Source organism: Branchiostoma lanceolatum, chromosome 5 (genome assembly GCF_035083965.1).
Source record: "Branchiostoma lanceolatum isolate klBraLanc5 chromosome 5, klBraLanc5.hap2, whole genome shotgun sequence".
NCBI lineage: Eukaryota > Metazoa > Chordata > Leptocardii > Amphioxiformes > Branchiostomatidae > Branchiostoma > Branchiostoma lanceolatum.
This window is the reverse complement of record NC_089726.1, coordinates 19,419,673-19,439,150: the sequence shown is the minus strand read 5'-3', so window position 1 is coordinate 19,439,150 and position 19,478 is coordinate 19,419,673. Positions and strand designations below refer to the sequence as shown.

General features: G+C 39.6%; 1 protein-coding gene across 18 annotated transcripts in view; it reads left to right on the top strand.

The window, feature by feature from the left end:
- Positions 1–19,478, top strand: part of LOC136435613 (cyclin-dependent kinase 17-like) — a 100,652-nt gene that overhangs the window by 72,750 nt on the left and 8,424 nt on the right. For all 18 annotated transcript variants that reach the window (XM_066429253.1, XM_066429248.1, XM_066429245.1 and 15 more), the window contains 12 exons: positions 1,730–1,855; positions 3,194–3,250; positions 5,934–6,048; positions 7,063–7,157; positions 8,462–8,524; positions 8,971–9,094; positions 10,025–10,085; positions 14,329–14,388; positions 15,532–15,735; positions 17,568–17,610; positions 17,808–17,898; positions 19,119–19,196. In XM_066429253.1, the coding sequence (XP_066285350.1) occupies positions 1,730–1,855; positions 3,194–3,250; positions 5,934–6,048; positions 7,063–7,157; positions 8,462–8,524; positions 8,971–9,094; positions 10,025–10,085; positions 14,329–14,388; positions 15,532–15,735; positions 17,568–17,610; positions 17,808–17,898; positions 19,119–19,196 (1,117 nt within the window). The remainder of the gene's footprint in view (positions 1–1,729; positions 1,856–3,193; positions 3,251–5,933; positions 6,049–7,062; positions 7,158–8,461; positions 8,525–8,970; positions 9,095–10,024; positions 10,086–14,328; positions 14,389–15,531; positions 15,736–17,567; positions 17,611–17,807; positions 17,899–19,118; positions 19,197–19,478) is intronic.

Below are 19,478 nucleotides of genomic sequence, written 5' to 3'. Positions count from 1 at the left end.
CACTTATTAAGTTTGCGGTAAAAAAGCGTGAACATAAAACCATTGCGAACATTTCTGCATTTACAGTAACAGCTCAGGATATCACAAAACCCCAGTCTTAGTTACTGTAAAATGCAATTAAAGTTTGCATGGTTTTTATTTCGCGCTAAGGCAAAAATGGGGTGTTCACGGTGGTTTTAAGTTCGTGGCAGCGCTGTAGTCACATGCTGCTACAGTATTGGACAGAAATGTTAACGGTGGCTTTAATTTCGCGGTGAAACCGTCGCTGTGAAAACCGCGAACAAAAAACCACCGCGAACATTTCTGCATTTACAGTAGTACATAGTTTTCCAAGGATAAAGTCAGTCCTCAAAAGTTATATATGATATTGATATGATGGAGGTTGCTGACTGACTTGACAAATGGGTACGCACTGTAAGGTGACAGGTTATCATGAAAAGACAGGCTTGGTTGGTAGTCCATGGATATACATGTCAAGTACCCAACAGTGCATGAATGATAACATGTACAGTTGCCAACATTTTGTTACAGCTGACAACATATCACATGAAGCATCCAACGAATGGTTTGCTTTGAAATTTTTTATTTTTTTCCAAAATGTAGCTTGACACAATGTTACAGAATAGTGGTAGTCCATAAAAATAGAATTATCCAGCAATACATACTGAAAGACAAAAGTTTCTGACTTATTTTTCTACTTCTATTTTACTCGACGGGATTTCACAAAAGACATTCGACCATGAACAAAGCGTCTCCAACCTTTTTTAATGAATTTCACAAGACTTTTGAAATATCTTAGGCCACAGCAAGTAAATTTTATGGATGACCTCAGCGCGCGCATTGATTTTCACCTGATTTTGAAATAAAAAACAAGAATTTTTTTACCCTTTGGCAATAGTCAATATACCGAAAACGGGGCAATGCTATGCGGTTTAAGTAGACCATTGTCTAGCTGTTTGTCCGTTGAAGACAGAAATGCATGCAGACAGTCAGGCCAGCAATTGCAGAGAGAATTTCAGTGGAGACGAAAGTGAGCAGAGCCAGCATCATTTAGCCACAGTCAGTCTACCGCACAACTCATGAGACCCAAGTGCCCAGTGTACGGGAAACCTAAATTGTCTCTGCGTTTTTGATGTGCTATACAAACCCAGCTGTAAATTTATAATGAGTTTAATGTTGACATCAGTGTTAGTTACTGTTTTATTAAAAACAGGGATAAAAGACTTGTTGGTTGTATATTTTATCGCTTCAATCCTTCTTACATGCTTTATGGTATTCATGTTTGAAAATGTAGATATCTTGTGTTTTTTTCGCCCGCGCGCACTAAATTTGGAGTCTGCAGAGGATGTCATCCATAGAATTTATTTGCTGTGGCCATAGTTATAAATTACAGGATATCACAAAAGGACATTCAACCGGTAAACCCTGAACGCAGAGTCTCCAACAATGCATAATGAACGACAAAAGTTGCTGACTTGGTTTTCTTCTTCTTTCCTCTACGATGCTTATATAAGCGTTTTATTGACTGTCTAGCATAGCAATTAGGGAAGGTACCAGAAGGAAGCCTTGTGGGACACCTGTATAGCAAAGACTACCTATTACTCTTGTCACTATTACTTGTCCTCTGCAGTTTTTGCTATGTGTGCTTGCACTTGGTGAACCATGAACGAAGCATCTCAAACCGTGTATAATGAATTAAACAAGATTTTTTTTCTTCGTTACTTGACAGGATATCACGAAAAGACTATCTCTGCCAGCAGACATCCACCTCCCGGATAACTTCCTGGAAAAACGCAGCTTGAGCCCGCCATTTCCCGAGGGGAGATTGAGTAGAAGAATGAGAAGAGCGTCCTTGGTAAGTACCATTTTAGACCAGACGTCTGCCAAGAAATGGAGTCTTATTCTTATATAATTGACAAACTGGTGGAATGGCCAAGTGAGTAGACTGTAGAGTGCAGGGTTCTAGCTAGCTTGAATTTTTTTCCATCATCCCAATCCCCATTGACGGAAAGATCCTACGAAGACACCTTTTTCTCTCTGTCGTCTTGTACAAATTTAACTTCTGTCAATTTATTCAAATTTGGACATTATTACAGCTTTACTCGTGAATGTTTGTCTGTCAAGGTTGACGGATTGGTCTAAAAATTTTCCATCATTTGCAAGAAAATTCTGTCAAACGATAGAATGACGGGTGCTGGCTAGAACCCTGGTAGTGTGTTTGCCTTGCATTTGGTAGGTTGTGAGTTCGATCCCCGGCCGAGTGATACTAAAGACTTTGTAAATGGTGCATATGGCTTTCTCTTAATTGAGAGATGTGGGTGGGTTCGTCCATTGTTGTAACGAGGTTTATTGTAAGATTTTGCATTAAGGCAAAATCTAGTGCCATTGCTAATGTTGGGTGTATACTCTACTTTAGAGCTGTGTACCTAAACAAATTTTAGGTACAGGTACAGGTACACGGGTTAAGGTACAGGTCCGGACTCCAGCCATGCAAATGTGTTTTCTGTGCTTTAGAGTGGCTTTAGAGCACTGCCACGGTAATTTCATAGTAATTTTATCTGTCAAAGTGGCCATCCCCTGAGTCAGGTCCAGTACCGATACAGCAGGGTCAGGTATTTTGGAATTGATTGTACCCGGTACTGTAATTGATTGTACCGGGTACTGTATCGGTACAGTGTACCTGTACACATGTACAGCTCTACTCTACTTATTATAGCTGACATAACATCTTTGTAAATAACAAAAATGGCATTAGTTTTGTTTAGCTTACGGTCTAGTTTATTGTGATACCCTTTAGCCCAGTGCTAATCCTCCAAGGCTTTATTATACTATTCGAAAGAAAACACAAAGAAAACTTCCTTTCGATGGGACGCAAAACAGGGGGTCCTGTCAAGAGGGCTCAGGCATGTTTAAGAACCCATCACACTTGTTTATAAGAATAGGAGTGCACCCTGGTGTGCTACATTGTAAGAGGCCAAACGCGAGTGGTAAGAAGCCACAATGTACTTTCAGACATGGATAAAAACATTAGAAACCTACCCTTAATGGAGGATGGTTGCTGCACTTCTAAGAGTAAAAAATTAAGTGTTTTCTGTGTGCTAGAAATAGATTGCGTTTACCGGTACATCCCAATACATTTACAACATAAATACATGCCAACACATAACAATGTATTCAATTTTTCCCTTTGCAGCACGAAATAGGGTTTGGGAAGATGGAGTCATATACAAAGTTGGACAAGTTGGGTGAGGTAAGTGTACAATATGTTCCACACCTTTAATGTTTTGTATACTACAATAAAGCAATAATGTTAAACTTAAAGGCTTTTGATTACAATTTTTGATTTGATATCACAGAATAATGCTGTACAAACTGTTTGATTGTTTTGGAAGTGGCAGTGCTTTATTATAATGATGTATATTCTTTGGAGCAGACTCTTTTCCTCTTTTACTAGTTTTTGTAACCGAGTTAAGTTATAAAAGAAAGTTGTGGGGAAGTGGCGTTGACCTGTCGCAAGCATTATGCTTTGAGTCAAGCAAAGATGAAGTTCAGTAATGTAATGGGTACCCAGGGACTGTCACAAATTACATGTAGCAGAGTTTACAATTTAAAAGGAAGACGTCCAACTTGCATTGGTTAGCCGTATTAAAGCCTCTAACAGCTATCGAAAAAGCATGGCTCTCAATCTCAAACATTACTCTTCAAGTTGACCAAAGAAGTTCAGTTGTAATTGTGTACCCAGGGACTGTCAACTGTACAAATCACAATTATAGCGTAGTTTACAAAAGGAAGGCCTCCAACTTGCATTGGCTAGCCGTATTAAAGCCTCAAACAGCTATGATCGAAAAAGCATGGCTCTACATCTCAAACATTACACGAGTTCAGGTCGACCAAAGGAGAAGTTTAGTTGTAATTGTGCACCCGGGGACATTCAACTGTACAAATCACAATTATAGCGGAGTTTACGAATCCATGAGGAAGGCCTCCAGCTTGCAATTGGCTAGCCATATTATTAAGCCTCTAACAGCTATTGAAAAAGCATGGCTCTACATCTCAAACATTACACTTCGGGTCGACCAAACGAGAAGTTTAGTAACTGTTGTAATTGTGCACCCGGGGACATTCAACTGTACAAATCACAATTATAGCGGAGTTTACAAATCCATGAGAAATACCTCAAACTTGAATTGGTAAGCCATAATATTAAAGCCGTATTTCATTATCAGCTTTCGAAAAAGCATTATGATAGCTCTCCATCTAAAACGTCGACCAAACAAGAAGGCCCCCAACTTATACATTACATGTTACAGTAGCTAGCCATATTCAACCCTTATTACTCCATCTCAAAGCATCACACTTCGAGTTTGACCAAAGAAGACTTTTCAGTTGTGATGGGCTCCCTGGGACTTCCAACTTTATTAAAATCACACGTAGCAGAGTCTACGAATCTGCGAGGAAGCCCCAAGACTTGCATCAGTTAATGGGTTTTGACTTAACGCCGGGTGTTTGCGAGTTATCGCTCGAGCCCAAGTTGTGAAGTGATGCATCGTAGTGATTTAAGTCGGCACCTCGGGACCCTCAGATAACAAACTAGGGCTCAGAGTGATAGATGGGATGTGCATTTCAAACAAACACATGAAAGGTATGCAAATGAGCGTGTGTTGAAGCAGATGATATATTTCTAAGTTGATTAGTTGTTATGTCACAGGAGAATTTGTTTTTAAAAAGAAAACAAGATCCTTTGAAACTGGCTCAAAACCTCACTTATTTATTATCAATTTTGGCATAGTTTCTAGTACAGTTGCACCCATTTTTTTTATACACGGTTTGCCAAATGGATGATGTAAATATTCCTTTCCTATGAACTCCCCCTCAATTTTGCAGCTTTGAAAAGTTTGAATGATTGTACAACCCATAAAATGCAACTATCGGGATTCAGATTAATTTTCAGATTAATTTTATATGGAGTACTGATTTAATATTTGACTCCATTCTTGACAGAAGTGATCAAGGAAACCTCCAAAGTAAAAGTTATGGGAATACACCACAAAATGGAAAGAACATAAATTCTCGAGCCATCTAGAGGGCCTCATCCTTGATGTAAAGACAAAAATCACGATAGTTCCTTTGAGCGCCAACCTCATTAAGCTTACTCCATCTGTAATGCAATTTCGTATTCCCTAAATTCCTGTCAAACCCTCCAACCAAATTGGCAGGGGAGACAAGCTTCACATTTTTAACCTTGTAGAAGGTGGTGGGGCGGTTGGATTAGATTTTCCGCAGGAATGGGGATAATAAATCATATTTGGAAATGACTGTAAATTGAAGATGAGACCATGAAAGTCACCGGCCTTGTTTTGGGGTGATTAAGTTTTGTTATGCAGTTGTGAAAAAAGTGTTTCTTTTACCCTTTACCTAGAAATGTGCTTAAGGCTATGATAGCTGACATTTCAGTTTACATTCAGTACCAAAAATATGTATCTTTTGAATATTCATCAATCAGTGACTTATAAAAGCTAACGAGATACGCACCTCCAAATTTTCGATGTCTACTGTACAGTACATCTTGTCTTGAGCACGGAATGACCTAGTGTCGCACGAACACGAGACTAGGACGAGACTTCTGAAGATCGTCCTGCCTTCCCAGCCTCCTTGTGGAGCAGGGGTAAGTAGGACTTGGGCAGCTCCCAACCTTCACAAGTCTCGTCCTAGTCTCGTGTTCTTGCGAGACTAGGTCATTCCGTGATCAAGATGTACAGTAGACATCGAAAATTTTGAGGTGCGTATCTCGTTACCTTTTCTAAGTCACTGATTGATGAATATTCTTGTAACTGTTATTACACGTGACTGATGAATCTCTTCAACGATATGTATCTTTTGTATGCATTTGCTTAGTTTGAAGTGCCTAACATGTTTCATGTTTGTTTTTGTAGGGGACGTATGCAACTGTGTTTAAAGGAAAGAGCAAATTAACAGACAACCTGGTCGCCTTGAAAGAGATCAGACTTGAACACGAGGAGGGTGCACCGTGCACAGCTATTAGAGAAGGTACGAGAAGGGTGCCTTGTGGAACCCCTACATGTCCAACACTGCCTATTGCACTCTTGTCAATGTCATCTATAGATATTGTTATATACTGTGCTTGTGTTTAGTGGCATTTTTAGCAACACCATCAAAGAGAAATATTCTTCTGTTGGCTCTCTATAGTTAGAGAAGGTACTAGAAAGAAGCCCTGAGGGACACCTCCAAAACCAAGACTAGCTACTAATACTAATAGTGTTACTCTAATGTTACTGTTATTTGTCATGTACAGGTATTGTTATATTTGTGTGTGTTTAGTGGCATTTTTAACAAACATCAAAGAGAAGTTGTATTTTTCTGTTGTCTGTCTAGCACAGTAATTAGAGAAGGTACCAGAAAGGAGCCTTGAGGGACACCTCCAAAACCCAGACTATAGCTACCTATTACTCTTGTCACTATTACTTGTCCTTTGTACTAGTTGTTATGTATGGTTGCACTTTGTGAAATTGTTAACTAACACTATCAAAGAGAAGTACATCTCTTACATGTACATGAAATTCCATACTGTATGCTTATGTAAGTTTTTTATTGGCTGTCTAGCGTAGCAATTAGGGAAGGTACCAGAAGGAAGCCTTGTGGGACACGTGTATAGCAAAGACGACCTATTACTCTTGTCACTATTACTTGCCCTTTGCACAAGTTGTTAATGATGTATGGTTGCACTTTGTTGAATTGACAACGAACACTATCAAAGAGAAGTACATCTCTTACATGTACATGAAATTCCATACTGTATGCTTATGTAAGTTTTTTATTGGCTGTCTAGCATAGCAATTAGGTACCAGTAGGAAGCCTTGTGGGACACGTGTATAGCAAAGACTACCTATTACTCATGTCACTATTACTTGTACTCTGCGGTAATTGCTATGTGTGCTTGCACTTTGTGTTTTTAATGAATGCCATCAAAGAGAACTACAAAGCTTTGTAAGTATTTGAAAGTTTTCAAGCAGCTGTCTAACATTGTTACCTTCTTATTTTCAGTCTCCCTCTTGAAAGACTTGAAGCATGCCAACATAGTAACTCTACATGACATCATCCATACTGAGAAGTCCCTCACGCTTGTTTTTGAATATTTGGTAAGTGACTGTTTATATGTTAATTTAACTGCCAAATTTTCAAAATTGATTTTAGGCCAGCTATTCAGCATTTTTCTTTCTCCCTTACACATGAAGTTTGTGTGCCATTCATTAACCAAAATTGTTGTGAAACTCAAATTTAGAAAGAACAATAATTATTATATTACAATCTTTATTGGTGACTTGGATTCTGATAGACAACTGAGATTACTGTCATCAAATTCAAGTCTTGAGGCAGTTTTATAAGTCTTTATTAAATCGTCTTGTTATCGATTGAACTGAAGGAAACACATACTATTAGGCTAAGCCATAATTGAATGATGCACGCAGTGCCGCTGCGTTTAGAGTTGATTACATGCTGCGTTCAGAGACAGCTTTTCAAAGGAAAAAATGGAAGTGGCCGAACTTTAATTTTCGCTACGTGAGAGGGAAGCCTGATGATATATAATGTACATAAAAGGCTTCATGCGCTCACATAGACGTGGCAAATTTGTTGAACACAGTGTTTGTAAGAAGCCCACGTTCGGTTTGTAACTTGTCTCTTTTACTGGTGCAAGGGGCCCTGAAAGGGTAAAAACTTTCAACGATAATGATGGAGGAAAGACTCTTGTCCTGCGGGAAGCATATATATAGGCTATATATATATATACAGAGTCTGTATGTGGGTCCTGTATATGTACGGGTTGGGGGTATTTTTCAGCTAAACGTATCACACCACAGCAAAACTAATGCTGAAGTGACAATGCCATGGCAGCGCAGAAAAAGTCAAGGGAAAATGACCTGATTAAGAAATCATTTGTTTTTTGATGAAATAAATTGCGTGAAAAAACATCAGCAGAATAAGGGTTAAGAATTAAGTGTCTGCTCCAAATTTTTTTATCAGTTGGTAGCAACATTTCTGTTCATCATGTGAACGGTTTCACAAGTGGACAGATTATCAGAATTTGGTTTTGGTGAAATTGTGAAAGTGGTGGTAGAAGAGCTGCATTGTAATCCTCCACTGGTGGTGACAGGAGAGCGTGAGCCAGTTTCATAATGTAATGGCAAAATCCATAATCATTCCATTGCTAAAATGGACTATTCCAAACCTACTCACAGTGCATATTATAGTTAGTTCTGTACATGTAGCATGTATTGTTGCTTCAGGCCTTAGTATCTTAGCTTCAAGCAAATATGTAGGTTTACAAGTCATGTGCATTACCATTAGAAAAGAATAATAAATATTGTAAGATACTGTAAATTTTGCAGTCTGATTTAAAGTCACTTTAAGTGTAATTTTAATGTGTATTTTTTTGTCTTTTCAGGAGAAGGACTTGAAACAATATATGGATGACTGTGGGAATATAATGAGTATGACAAATGTTAAGGTTGGTACAAACCTTTATTTCGGTATCATTTATTCTGGCAGAATCACTTATTCTGCTGGTAGACATTGTGATCAGGATCTCTACCAGTAGAATACTCTAGGCAATTCAATCGGTAGAGATCCCAGTCACAGTCTTTATTTGGTGTGTAGATCTTTGCTTAAAAGAACTTCTATGCCAGATCGCAATCTCTACCCTCAGTATCATACATAGAAAAGATTGATATACAAGGGAGAGTTTTAAAACACATCTTCTTGGATTTTGCAATATATGTTGTGAAACCAACATAACAACTTCTAAATTTTGATGGTTCAAATTTGTTGAACAAAATAAAAGATTTGGTTCATCAGTACCAACTGAAAGCTCTAGTAAATGTAGTGTTAGATTTGTCTAGCTGTTTTGATTTCTATGATTATCTAATCTCTGGTCTGTATGTCTCTCCCCCACAGTTATTTTTGTACCAGTTGCTACGAGGGTTAAATTATTGTCACAGGAGAAGAATCCTGCACCGAGACCTGAAGCCACAGAACCTACTCATCAACGAGAAGGGGGAGCTCAAGCTGGCAGACTTCGGTAAGATGCAGGGATTAATCTTAACAGGGGGGACGAGGGTAGTCTCCAAGCAGACCCAACGGTTGCAAAGACCGTGTCCAACTGACAGAAGGAGTTTTTATAGCAACCTGACGGTGCCTGACAACTTCCCTGGCTGACAGGAGCTTCTCTGGCTAGCTTGTACGATTTTAGCACCGTGGAGATCTGATTAGAGATAAGGACGAGGTATTAGCACAGGCACCTAGACCTCAGGATGAGAGAGCTCAGAATTAAAGAAGGCATTAAAACATTGAAAGCCTTTCTTGGTGGGATTTTTGGTGAAATCTTGGCAATTCTGGGTTGGGTATGACAGGCCAGACTTCATACTTTTCTCCATCTTTTTGTCTTCTCGACCCCCGCGTGATAGTGGGATGGTCGTGAGCGGGCCCTTTTAAGGCAAATAGACTGACTCAAGTGCTCTTGCTGGGGGGTTTTTCACCAGAGAATAGCCGTATAGTTCTAGTAATGCATGCATTATTGGCACAAACTGAAATATCCTAAATAATCCCCCCAACAGAGGAACAGGGACGCTGCACCCCCATGCCCTGACCACCGCCCCCTTAACCTGGGGAGCAGATCCTCTGACGAACATAGATCATTGACCAGGGATGCTATACTAGGTTACATGTGGCCAGTCTTCAACTGTGACCTGTCTAACAGTAGTTTTGCCCCTGAAAAAAATTTAAAATGCCCCATTTTAACTTAAAATTCTCTAAAACAATGCTCCCTCTTGCAATTTTCTTCCTGGAAAAAACCCTGTAATGATTCAAAAGTTTTTCCTCCATATTCAGTTACTGTAGGATAAAGTGCAGTTGGAGAGAACTTTTGTGTCAATGATTTAGGTTTACTGGAATGTGATGATATACCTTTCGTAAATATTTTCTTTGAGAAACTGTGTTTTGTTTTTTGCAGGTCTGGCAAGAGCCAAATCAGTGCCAACCAAGACGTATTCCAATGAAGTTGTCACATTATGGTAAGTTCTTGCTGTAACTGCTTCTCCTCTGAAAAAATTACCAGTTGCAAAAAATATAGTCTAGATTATGTGGGTAACAACAGAGTCTGTGTCTGAATCATAATGTCAGGGGCTATCTCAGTTCAGAACCCCCACATTAGATCTGAAAAAAGCAACCATTTGATAACACATATTTTATGTCCTTCCGTAATATTGACCATGATGAACTCCTAATTTGCATGAGCCCTTTAGCATCGGTGTATGCATCGGCCAGGTATTCCTTATGTAGAGGTGGTCACTTGAGGTCTCACACGGCAATTAGGCTATCCCATTGGAATCCATGTTATAATACGCAACTTTATGACTGCAAATCTAGAAAACGAAAAACTATTCTGAAGATGTTTTGCTTTCTGTGTTCGTCAAGCAATGAAAAAAGATTCACCCAAATCTAACCCAGACAACGATATTTATTGCAATTTAAACTGCAAGTAACTACTAACCTCACAGGGCCAATGTTGTGCCGCTAGCGGCTGACTGCAGCACTCATGCCAAAATGCGTACACGTCCGACCTATCGCTCAGATGACGAAACTACCTAATCCTGACAGTAATAAACAAGCTTTCATTGCAAATTCTTTTTACATCAGGTGGGGTCAATAAAAGTTAATTTATGATTCACCTAAACACACGCTTTCTAGGCCATTATTTTTTTAGCCCGGATTCTTTGGGCATTTACACGCGGAGTAATTCTGGCATGAGACCTTGAACAAGTTTGACTGCAAAGGAAAAGTACATGTTAAGCCTCTGTCCTGTCATGTTCCCCAGGGTTTTGGCCTGGTAATGATCTTGGTCTCCTAACAGCCACATGAGGGCATAACAAGAAAATATACAGTGGCCAGTACTGTCAGTATTTATTGTACTGCACCTCTAAAATAGCTTTTTCTTTTTTTCAAAAATGTTGTCTTAACAGCAAAACATTGCACATGTACTTTGAATTTTAAACTGTCAATATCATCTCATATTTTACACTTGAAAAGGAAAAGAGTGAAACTCAAATTTCAAAATAATGTTTAATTATATACGATTGAAATCATGAATACGTCTTCATTATTGTGTTGCGATGAATATGACGCCAAAGTCTTAGATGAATAAAGTACATTTGTTCCAACTCAAAGGCTTGTCAGTTTTCAGCCATTGGGCACATCATTTCATCACACGATGTTACCATAAAAGTCCCTTAAAAGAACCATAACACCATGCAAATGTAGCTGGGCATGTCGTAAAAGCCAGAACCAGCCCTAAGGCATTGTGGGATGCTGTGGCCTTTTACGCGGAAAAAGATAACGACCCCTCAAAACCCTGGCCTGTATACTTACCAGGTCAACGCATTATCATAATTATGGTGGAAGCTTTCTCTGGCCCTAGCATAAGATAAGATATACATGTTAGTGCATAGCTGCTGGATGGATTGCAATACATTTCCGGTACAACTGTATACTGTAGATTTGTATTATTTTGTGACAAATAAATTCGTGGTAGTAGAGGAAAGGTGATTTTGCTTACAGTGTTTTTATCAATTTTGTGCTGGTAACAACTCTACGAACCGGTGCAATGGCAGAGTGAGTACATGTAGAGTGTTCGCCTTGCATACGATAGGTCGTGAGTTCGATCCCCGGCCGGGTCATACCAAAGACTCTAAAAATGGTACATGCTGCTTTCTCTGCTTAGCACTCAGCATTTGGGAAAGAGTATGGTACATGTAGTTAAACACACACCACTACCAGTGGAGTAACCCCCTGCTGTAGTGACTTGCACAAAGTTGTGTGGCCCAGGGCTACTGAAACAGAGATGGGTGCCGCCTTATGCACTGTCTGATGCGGGAAGTACTTTACAATTCTATATTACAGTAGTAATACAATGGAAGGTTAAATTATGTATTCCAAGTTCCATGATTTTGCAGTGGAGAGGTCAGTAGGAAAACGGTGAAAACGAAACTGCCACAAACATTTCAAGACTTTCAGTAGCTTGGGAAAGTTAAAAGACAAAGTTCTGGTATTCAAATGTCTAAAGCAATCATGTAAGTCAAGGTCTACTCAAATAGGTTGGAACGTTTGGGCTTTGAAAAAGGCTGAGGTATGCACCGAAGATGCAAGCGCAGTGCTAATAATGAAAATCGAATTTTGCTTGCTCACTGGTGGGCAAGATTCTGATTCCCGCTTTTGAAAGGCTCGGATTTCGATCGCATTAATGTGTAGGAGCTGTAAAAAGGAAGGAATTGGTAGTCAGCCTTGCACCTAATTGTCTTTGGCATATAGACATGTTGAGTGAACTTGAGCATAGATCGTCCAAATTTCCCGTGGCGGCGCATTCCTTTTACCCTAATTGAATCTGGTGGTCTGAATGCCGGGCTATAGCTTTCATCAGTGATGAGTGCCACTCCGCAATCATTAGACATGTACGTAATCAGCGAAAGTGCCCGGGTCAGTAATTCGGATGTGAATAACTATATTTAGTGCTTCGAAGTGTATCTTTCAACGTGGAGCATCGAAGATTTAATCATGTCTTTCTGCAGTACATGACTATGACTTGTCTGGTTGGTGTGCATGGCTATAAAGGGTGGTAAAAATCACAGAAGCAATTCAGTTTTATGTTTTTATGACGCCACTAAAATTATCCTTTATCACTTCGACAATCACCGATGTACTCCCAACAAATTGGGAGAGTTTGACCCCAATAATTGAGCTCCCTTATTAGCAGTATTTTCCCCTAGACTTTCAGATTTTTGGCATCATCACAAAAAAAATTCTCACCATCTAAATTGGACCTAATTTTCATTACCGTTTTCATATTAGACATAAGTCAGTGTGTCAAAATATGGAATTGAGCCATAATATTTTTAAAAATAGGATACAGTTAAATGATGGCGTGACACACTAGAAAACCCCCCGTCCTTTATATTGTAAATCAAGTTAAATTTGTGGGAATTTCATTTCGTGATTGGAGGGAAATGGATGCGTTCGTGGGATTTTAAGTTTGCGGTTGAAACAACTATGGTAATGCAATGAAAGACAGAGCAATGTTATGTTCGCATGTATAAAACCACTGCAAATATTTCACAGTTTACAGTATGCATGGTAACAGCACACACCGCTTTACATTTACAATTACAGTGAGTGTTGGAAATTCGTTCCCTGCGAAGTAGAGATATCAGTGACAGATATCTTGCTCGCTGCGATCAAAAGTGCAAGGATTAGACTGCGAGTCACCACCCTTTTGCGAACTAAGCCTTCGGGTATCAAGTCTAAATCATGTAATTTTCGCCGTTCACTCACGGAGAGCCATTGAAGTTCGCCGGTCGTCACGGGCGACGGTGGAAACCGAGTACGTGAAAGAAATGTCAATCATCGTAAAGAAGGGTTTTTGAGTTAAAGCCGATGGATTGAGAGAGCAAAATCAGGAGGATTAAAGGATAGAAAATTCAATATCCTGGAGTTAGAAAGCCATGTAGGATCCTTTTTTAAAGTGGGAATGTGCTCTGGGCGATTGGTACTTGTAGATGAATATGTGGCCTCTCAGACATACTTTAGGCTATGAATATTATGCTAATGGTCTTAACACAGAATTCCTAAACGCTTACTGTGAAAGGATCCTCCAAAATAAAATCTAAGAGGCTTAGGTCCTTTTTTGATTCTGTGAATTCTGTATTACTGCCTACAGGTACGTGTAAGTGACTGAAAAACAAATTATTTGACTACATGTAATGTACTTACATGTAGTACCTCAGAGTATGAACTTTTTTTGTGATGATAATTCCACCTACGGTTTCCTCATTCTGTCAGGGGCCCGAAATCGACCTTGATCTTTGTCACCCCAACACCTACCCACATACCAAATATCGTCGTAATCCATCCAGAGGTTCTTGAGTAATATGCTGACAACAATAGTCCGGCAACACAAACAGACATTCACACAGACACGCCAAAAAACAATATCTCCATTTTTCATGGAGATAAAACCTTTTTATTGAGGCCTTCCCAGTAATATCTTGAACACCTGGATATCTTAATTGTGCATACCTGAGGGATTACTGATTTTGCATTTAAAATCCATGGGTTTCAAAATGTGGCAGTTTTGGGTACTAAGCAAGTCATGAGACTTGATATTACAAGATGATATCTTAATGAATGTAGCTACATGTATGAATGTTTACGTTTGTGCTCTTTGAGTGCTTTCAAATATTGACCATTTCTTTCTCTCTCCCATAGGTATAGACCTCCTGATGTGTTGTTAGGTTCCACAGAATACTCCACCCCTATAGACATGTGGTAAGTAGTAACGTTTAATGTTTTCAATAACTACGTTTGTCAACTCATTAACTCAAAAGTATAACATCCTGGAAATTTTGGAATCATACTACATATTTTACTACGTGATTTTACAATATGTCATAAGGCATAAGGCCACACCAATTTATGTTCTTGGTAAACGGATTTTTAAAAAAATGCTACATTGCTAGATTAAAAAATCAACAGGAAAACAGAATCTCAGAGGAAAGTTTGTACTTTGGTGCACACAGTTTCAGGGGTTGAACATGGTCAGGTGCAGGTTTTCACCCCAGCCTCTGTTTTTATGATGTCCTTGTGCTGAAATTTAAGAAGAAAATCCATTAACCTAGAAATTAAATTGGTGTGGCCTAAGGCATTAGTGAGAAAATGTTTGAAGACTAATTTTCTTGAGGGCTTCAATGTGATTGTTCAGATCGTAGACTACAAACAGAAATAAACACCATCTGCACCTAACAAAGTTTGTTTTGAAATGCTGGTGATGGTGTACTGTAATATCATTGAATATGCCATGCATTGAAGCTTGATTAGTCTTACCTCAAGGTATTACACTATGAGTCTGATTAATAGGTACCTTAGCTTCTCAGGCTTCACAGTTTTTAGTTATGATAACACATTTTGTCTGGGTTTAGAGACATAGGAGACACTTTGTGTCTTATGTTTTTCTGAGAAACATTTTAGGCAAATCATAGTGATAGGGTTGATGAATAGATAGCTAAGGCCAATATATGGATGACATCCGCGCGTGCATCAGATTTTGTCCATTTCCAAAAATAAAATAAAGTTTTCAACCATACTGTAAATCATGCAAAGCAGCTACAAAATGAAGAAGTATATGCTGTAAATTGTAAACAGATATTTCGGAAAACAGATACTAATGTCGTAGAAGGCCAAAGTCAAAGAAGGTGAAAATGAGTACCTAACCTAGGTTAGGGACGTCCCTCAGATAGGACTTCAAATGGAGGTTCCATGTTTGGGGAGAGCCACACCCCACACATGTTAAAAAACCCACCACACCTTTCGAGAAAGAGTAGGGGCATGCTCAGCATTTCTCGGCCGATGGACATACATGGTCAGGTAGAAGAAGAAGAAAGAGAATAACAAGTGGGCATGTTTGTTTGACAGGGGTGTCGGGTGTATATTCTACGAGATGTCCGCGGGGCGACCGCTGTTCCCGGGCTCGACGGTGGAAGACGAGCTGCACCTGATCTTCAAGACGCTGGGCACGCCGGTGCAGGAGACGTGGCCCAGCGCCATGACGAACGAAGACTTCCTCATGTACAACTTCCCGCATTACGAACCAGAACCCCTGGTTAACCTTGCACCAAGGTCAGTGGGGAGGGGGGCAGGCATTCAATATTTTCTTTTCTCACAGTAACTGCGAAATCTTACTTTTATTGTGAAACTGTGTTAACTGCTGGTTAACCTTGCACCAAGGTCAGTGGGGAGGGGGGGCAGGCATTCAATATCTTTTCTTTTCTCACAATAACTGTGAAATCTTACTTTTATTGTGAAACTGTGTTAACTACTGGTTAAACTTTTACCAAGGTCAGTGGGGAGGGGGGCAGGCATTCAATTTATTTTATTTTCTCACAATAACTGCGAAATCTTACTTTTATTGTGAAACTGTGTTAACTGCTGGTTAACCTTGCACCAAGGTCAGTGGGGAGGGGGGGCATGCATTCAATATATTTTCTTTTCTTCCAATAACTGCGAAATCTTACTTTTATTGTGAAACTTTGTTAACTGCTGGTTAACCTTGCACCAAGGTCAGTGGGGACTGGGGCATGCATTCAATATATTTTCTTTTCTCACAATAACTTACAAAATGTTGGGATGAAATGTTAAGATGATTTATGTTGGAACTGTATTATATTCAGTACGAACATACATGAGATGAAAAAATTAAACTGACATTTCCTTGGTGCTGAACACTATCTACACATATAAGGGACAGACCTGTCCTTGGTGCTGAACACTATCTACACATATAAGGGACAGACCTGTCCTTGGTGCTGAACACTATCCACACCTAGGAATAGGTCTCTCCTTGGTGCTGAACACTGTCTACACACTGGAACAGGGCTGTCTCTGGTACTGAATACTATCCACACATAGGAACAGACCTGTCCTTGGTGCTGAACACTATCCAAACATAGGAACAGGTCCGTCCCTAGTGCTGAACTCTATCCACACATATGATCAGGTCTGTCCCTAGTGCTGAACACTATCCACACATAGGAACAGGTCTGTCCTTGGTACTGAACACTATCTACACATACACATAGGAACAGGTCTTTCCGTGGTGCTGAATACTATCCACACATATGAACAGCTCTGTCCCTGGTACTGAATACTAACCACACATAGGAACAGGTCTGTCCCTGGTACTGAATACTAACCACACATAGGAACAGGTCTGTCCTTGGTGCTGAACAGTATACATACAAATATGAACATGTCTACCATTGGTGCTTAACACTATCCACACATAGGAACAGGTCTTTCCGTGGTGCTGAATACTATCCACACATAGGAACAGGTCTGTCCCTGGTACTGAACACTATATACACACATAGGAACAGGTCTTTCCGTGGTGCTGAACACTATTCACACATAGAAACAGGTCTGTCCCTGGTACTGAATACTATACACACATAGGAACAGGTCTTTCCGTGGTGCTGAACACTATTCACACATAGAAACAGGTCTGTCCCTGGTACTGAATACTATACACACATAGGAACAGGTCTTTCCGTGGTGCTGAACACTATTCACACATAGAAACAGGTCTGTCCCTGGTACTGAATACTATACACACATAGGAACAGGTCTTTCCTTGGTGCTGAACACAATTCACACATAGGAACATGTTTGTCCTTGATGCTGAACACTATCCACACATAGGGATATGACTGTTCTTGGTGCTGATTGCCTGAATACTTTTTACACATAGGAACAGGTCTGTCCTTAAGGCTGAACACTATTTACACACGGGAACAGAGCATAACATTTTATAACTTCATCCCATTGTAATCAGTAGTAATACATTTCAGTTGTGTTTTTTAAAGATAGGCATGTTAATGGTAGGTGTCTCATGATTGGCTAACATTAATGTAATCATTTTGAATACAACCAATCAAATCCCTTTCTTGTTGCAGACTTGACGCTGATGGCCAAGACTTGGCATCAAAGCTGCTACAGGTATGTAGGCTCATGTCGTGAAAACATGCTGGTCTTAAGTTGTAAGATAAAGTATCATGTATAATGCACTCCTGTATGTCTAAACTGTGCATACCTGGGGGTGCTGCACTAGAGATCTCTCAAACACACTGTTTTTCAAAGTGGCGGTGGATTAATGTCAATGAAGGCTAAATCTTGACTTTTTTGACATATTCCAGTATGAGGCCAAATGGAGAATTTCAGCGGAAGAAGCCATGAAACACCCGTACTTCAACACACTGGGCCCGCGGATTCACAAGCTGCCTGACAGTACGTACAGGGTTAACTTTTACAGTAACAGCTTCGGCACAGGAGGGGTTAACGCTCGTTCTCATTTAAATGCACACATATTGTAACTTCCATTACCGTTTGAAGGAAGACGTTTTTGACATTAAGATATGCCACATATAAGATGCCAAACTGTCGTTTTTAAGTCGTCATAAAAACGACAGTTTGGTACCTTATTTATGACAAATCTTAATGTCAGGAACGTCTAACTTCAAACGGTAATGGAAGTTACAAAATGTGTACATTTAAATGAGAATGAGCGTTAAAGGCCTCAAACCTTCTCCCTGCTGCCTAACTCTGTAACCAATAGGGAAATGGGTGCCAGACCGCTACTTATATTCAGTGCCAGTGTGCTAAAGTTTGAAGCATAGATATATATAGAATACAACACGGTGTATTCCGTATCCCCAGAGGTTCCGGCCCGACCGCGGGTCGTATCGCCTAGACGTGATGCAAAATACACCGTGTTGTATTTTATTTATGTCATACCTACCCGAAAAACACACATTTCAATGCGAAATGTGCCAGAAGTTGAGAGAGAAGTTGAGTTGTGTCCTCGAACAAAAATATCAATTCCAACCTCCAAATCCAGCATTCGCATTTTCAACAGCGAAGCAACCGGCGCACTCGAAATACATTCTAAATATTCTATGGAAGCCTGTTTGATACAAGTAAGACTCCGTGTGGTGCGGAAAATAATCACATGATGCAGAACACCGGTATCGAACATTTGGGGCCCAGGTATGACATAAATTGTATTCAACACATGGTTTCGATACAATTATTTCGGGGGACTTTCGTGTTTTTGCGGTGTTATGAATTCATGGTTGAAACATTTGTATAGTAGTAATGCATTGGAAATTTCCCTTATGATGCGAAAAGATTATCTCTTGTTCAGCCATCTGAGGAAGATATTAAGGAGAGGAAATTGTTGAGCGCTCAACTGCAAGGTGTGCAGCTCGATAGGGACAACTGTTACAATAAGATCTGAGATTTCTTAGAAATACGTTTTAATGTTTAGTGGAAGTTTTTTTTTTTTATAGCAGGATTAAAACTTAACACACTAGGGTAATGGTAGTATCTTAGAGATTCAAAAAAAGTAATTAAGATATTTTTTTGAGTTTGAAGATGAACTAGATATTAAAAGAATAACAATGTGTTGGACTTAAACTAATTTTTTTTTTTTCAATTTTTTTCCAAAGCTGCCTCCATCTTCACTGTGGACGAGATCAGGTTGGCAAAGGATCCTGGGTACAAGTCTTCATCAGTAGGGTCATCAGGTAAGTCGCCATGGCAACCGTGGAGGGCCACGCCCTCTCTTCCCCTACAATATGTTCTTCTTCATATTTAAGTTTTTTTTTGTTGAAACATGGTAGGGATAGTTTTGTCAGGGATGTGAAGTCAAGTCAGACAGCGGAGAATGTCCCATTACGTAACAGTTCTCTTTCACGTTACTCAAATCTCTCATCCTCTACTTGTAAGTCAGAAAGGTGCGTTACTGTAAATGCAGAAATTTTTGTGGTGGTTTTATGTTTGCGGTTTTTGCGGCGAACTCTTTACGG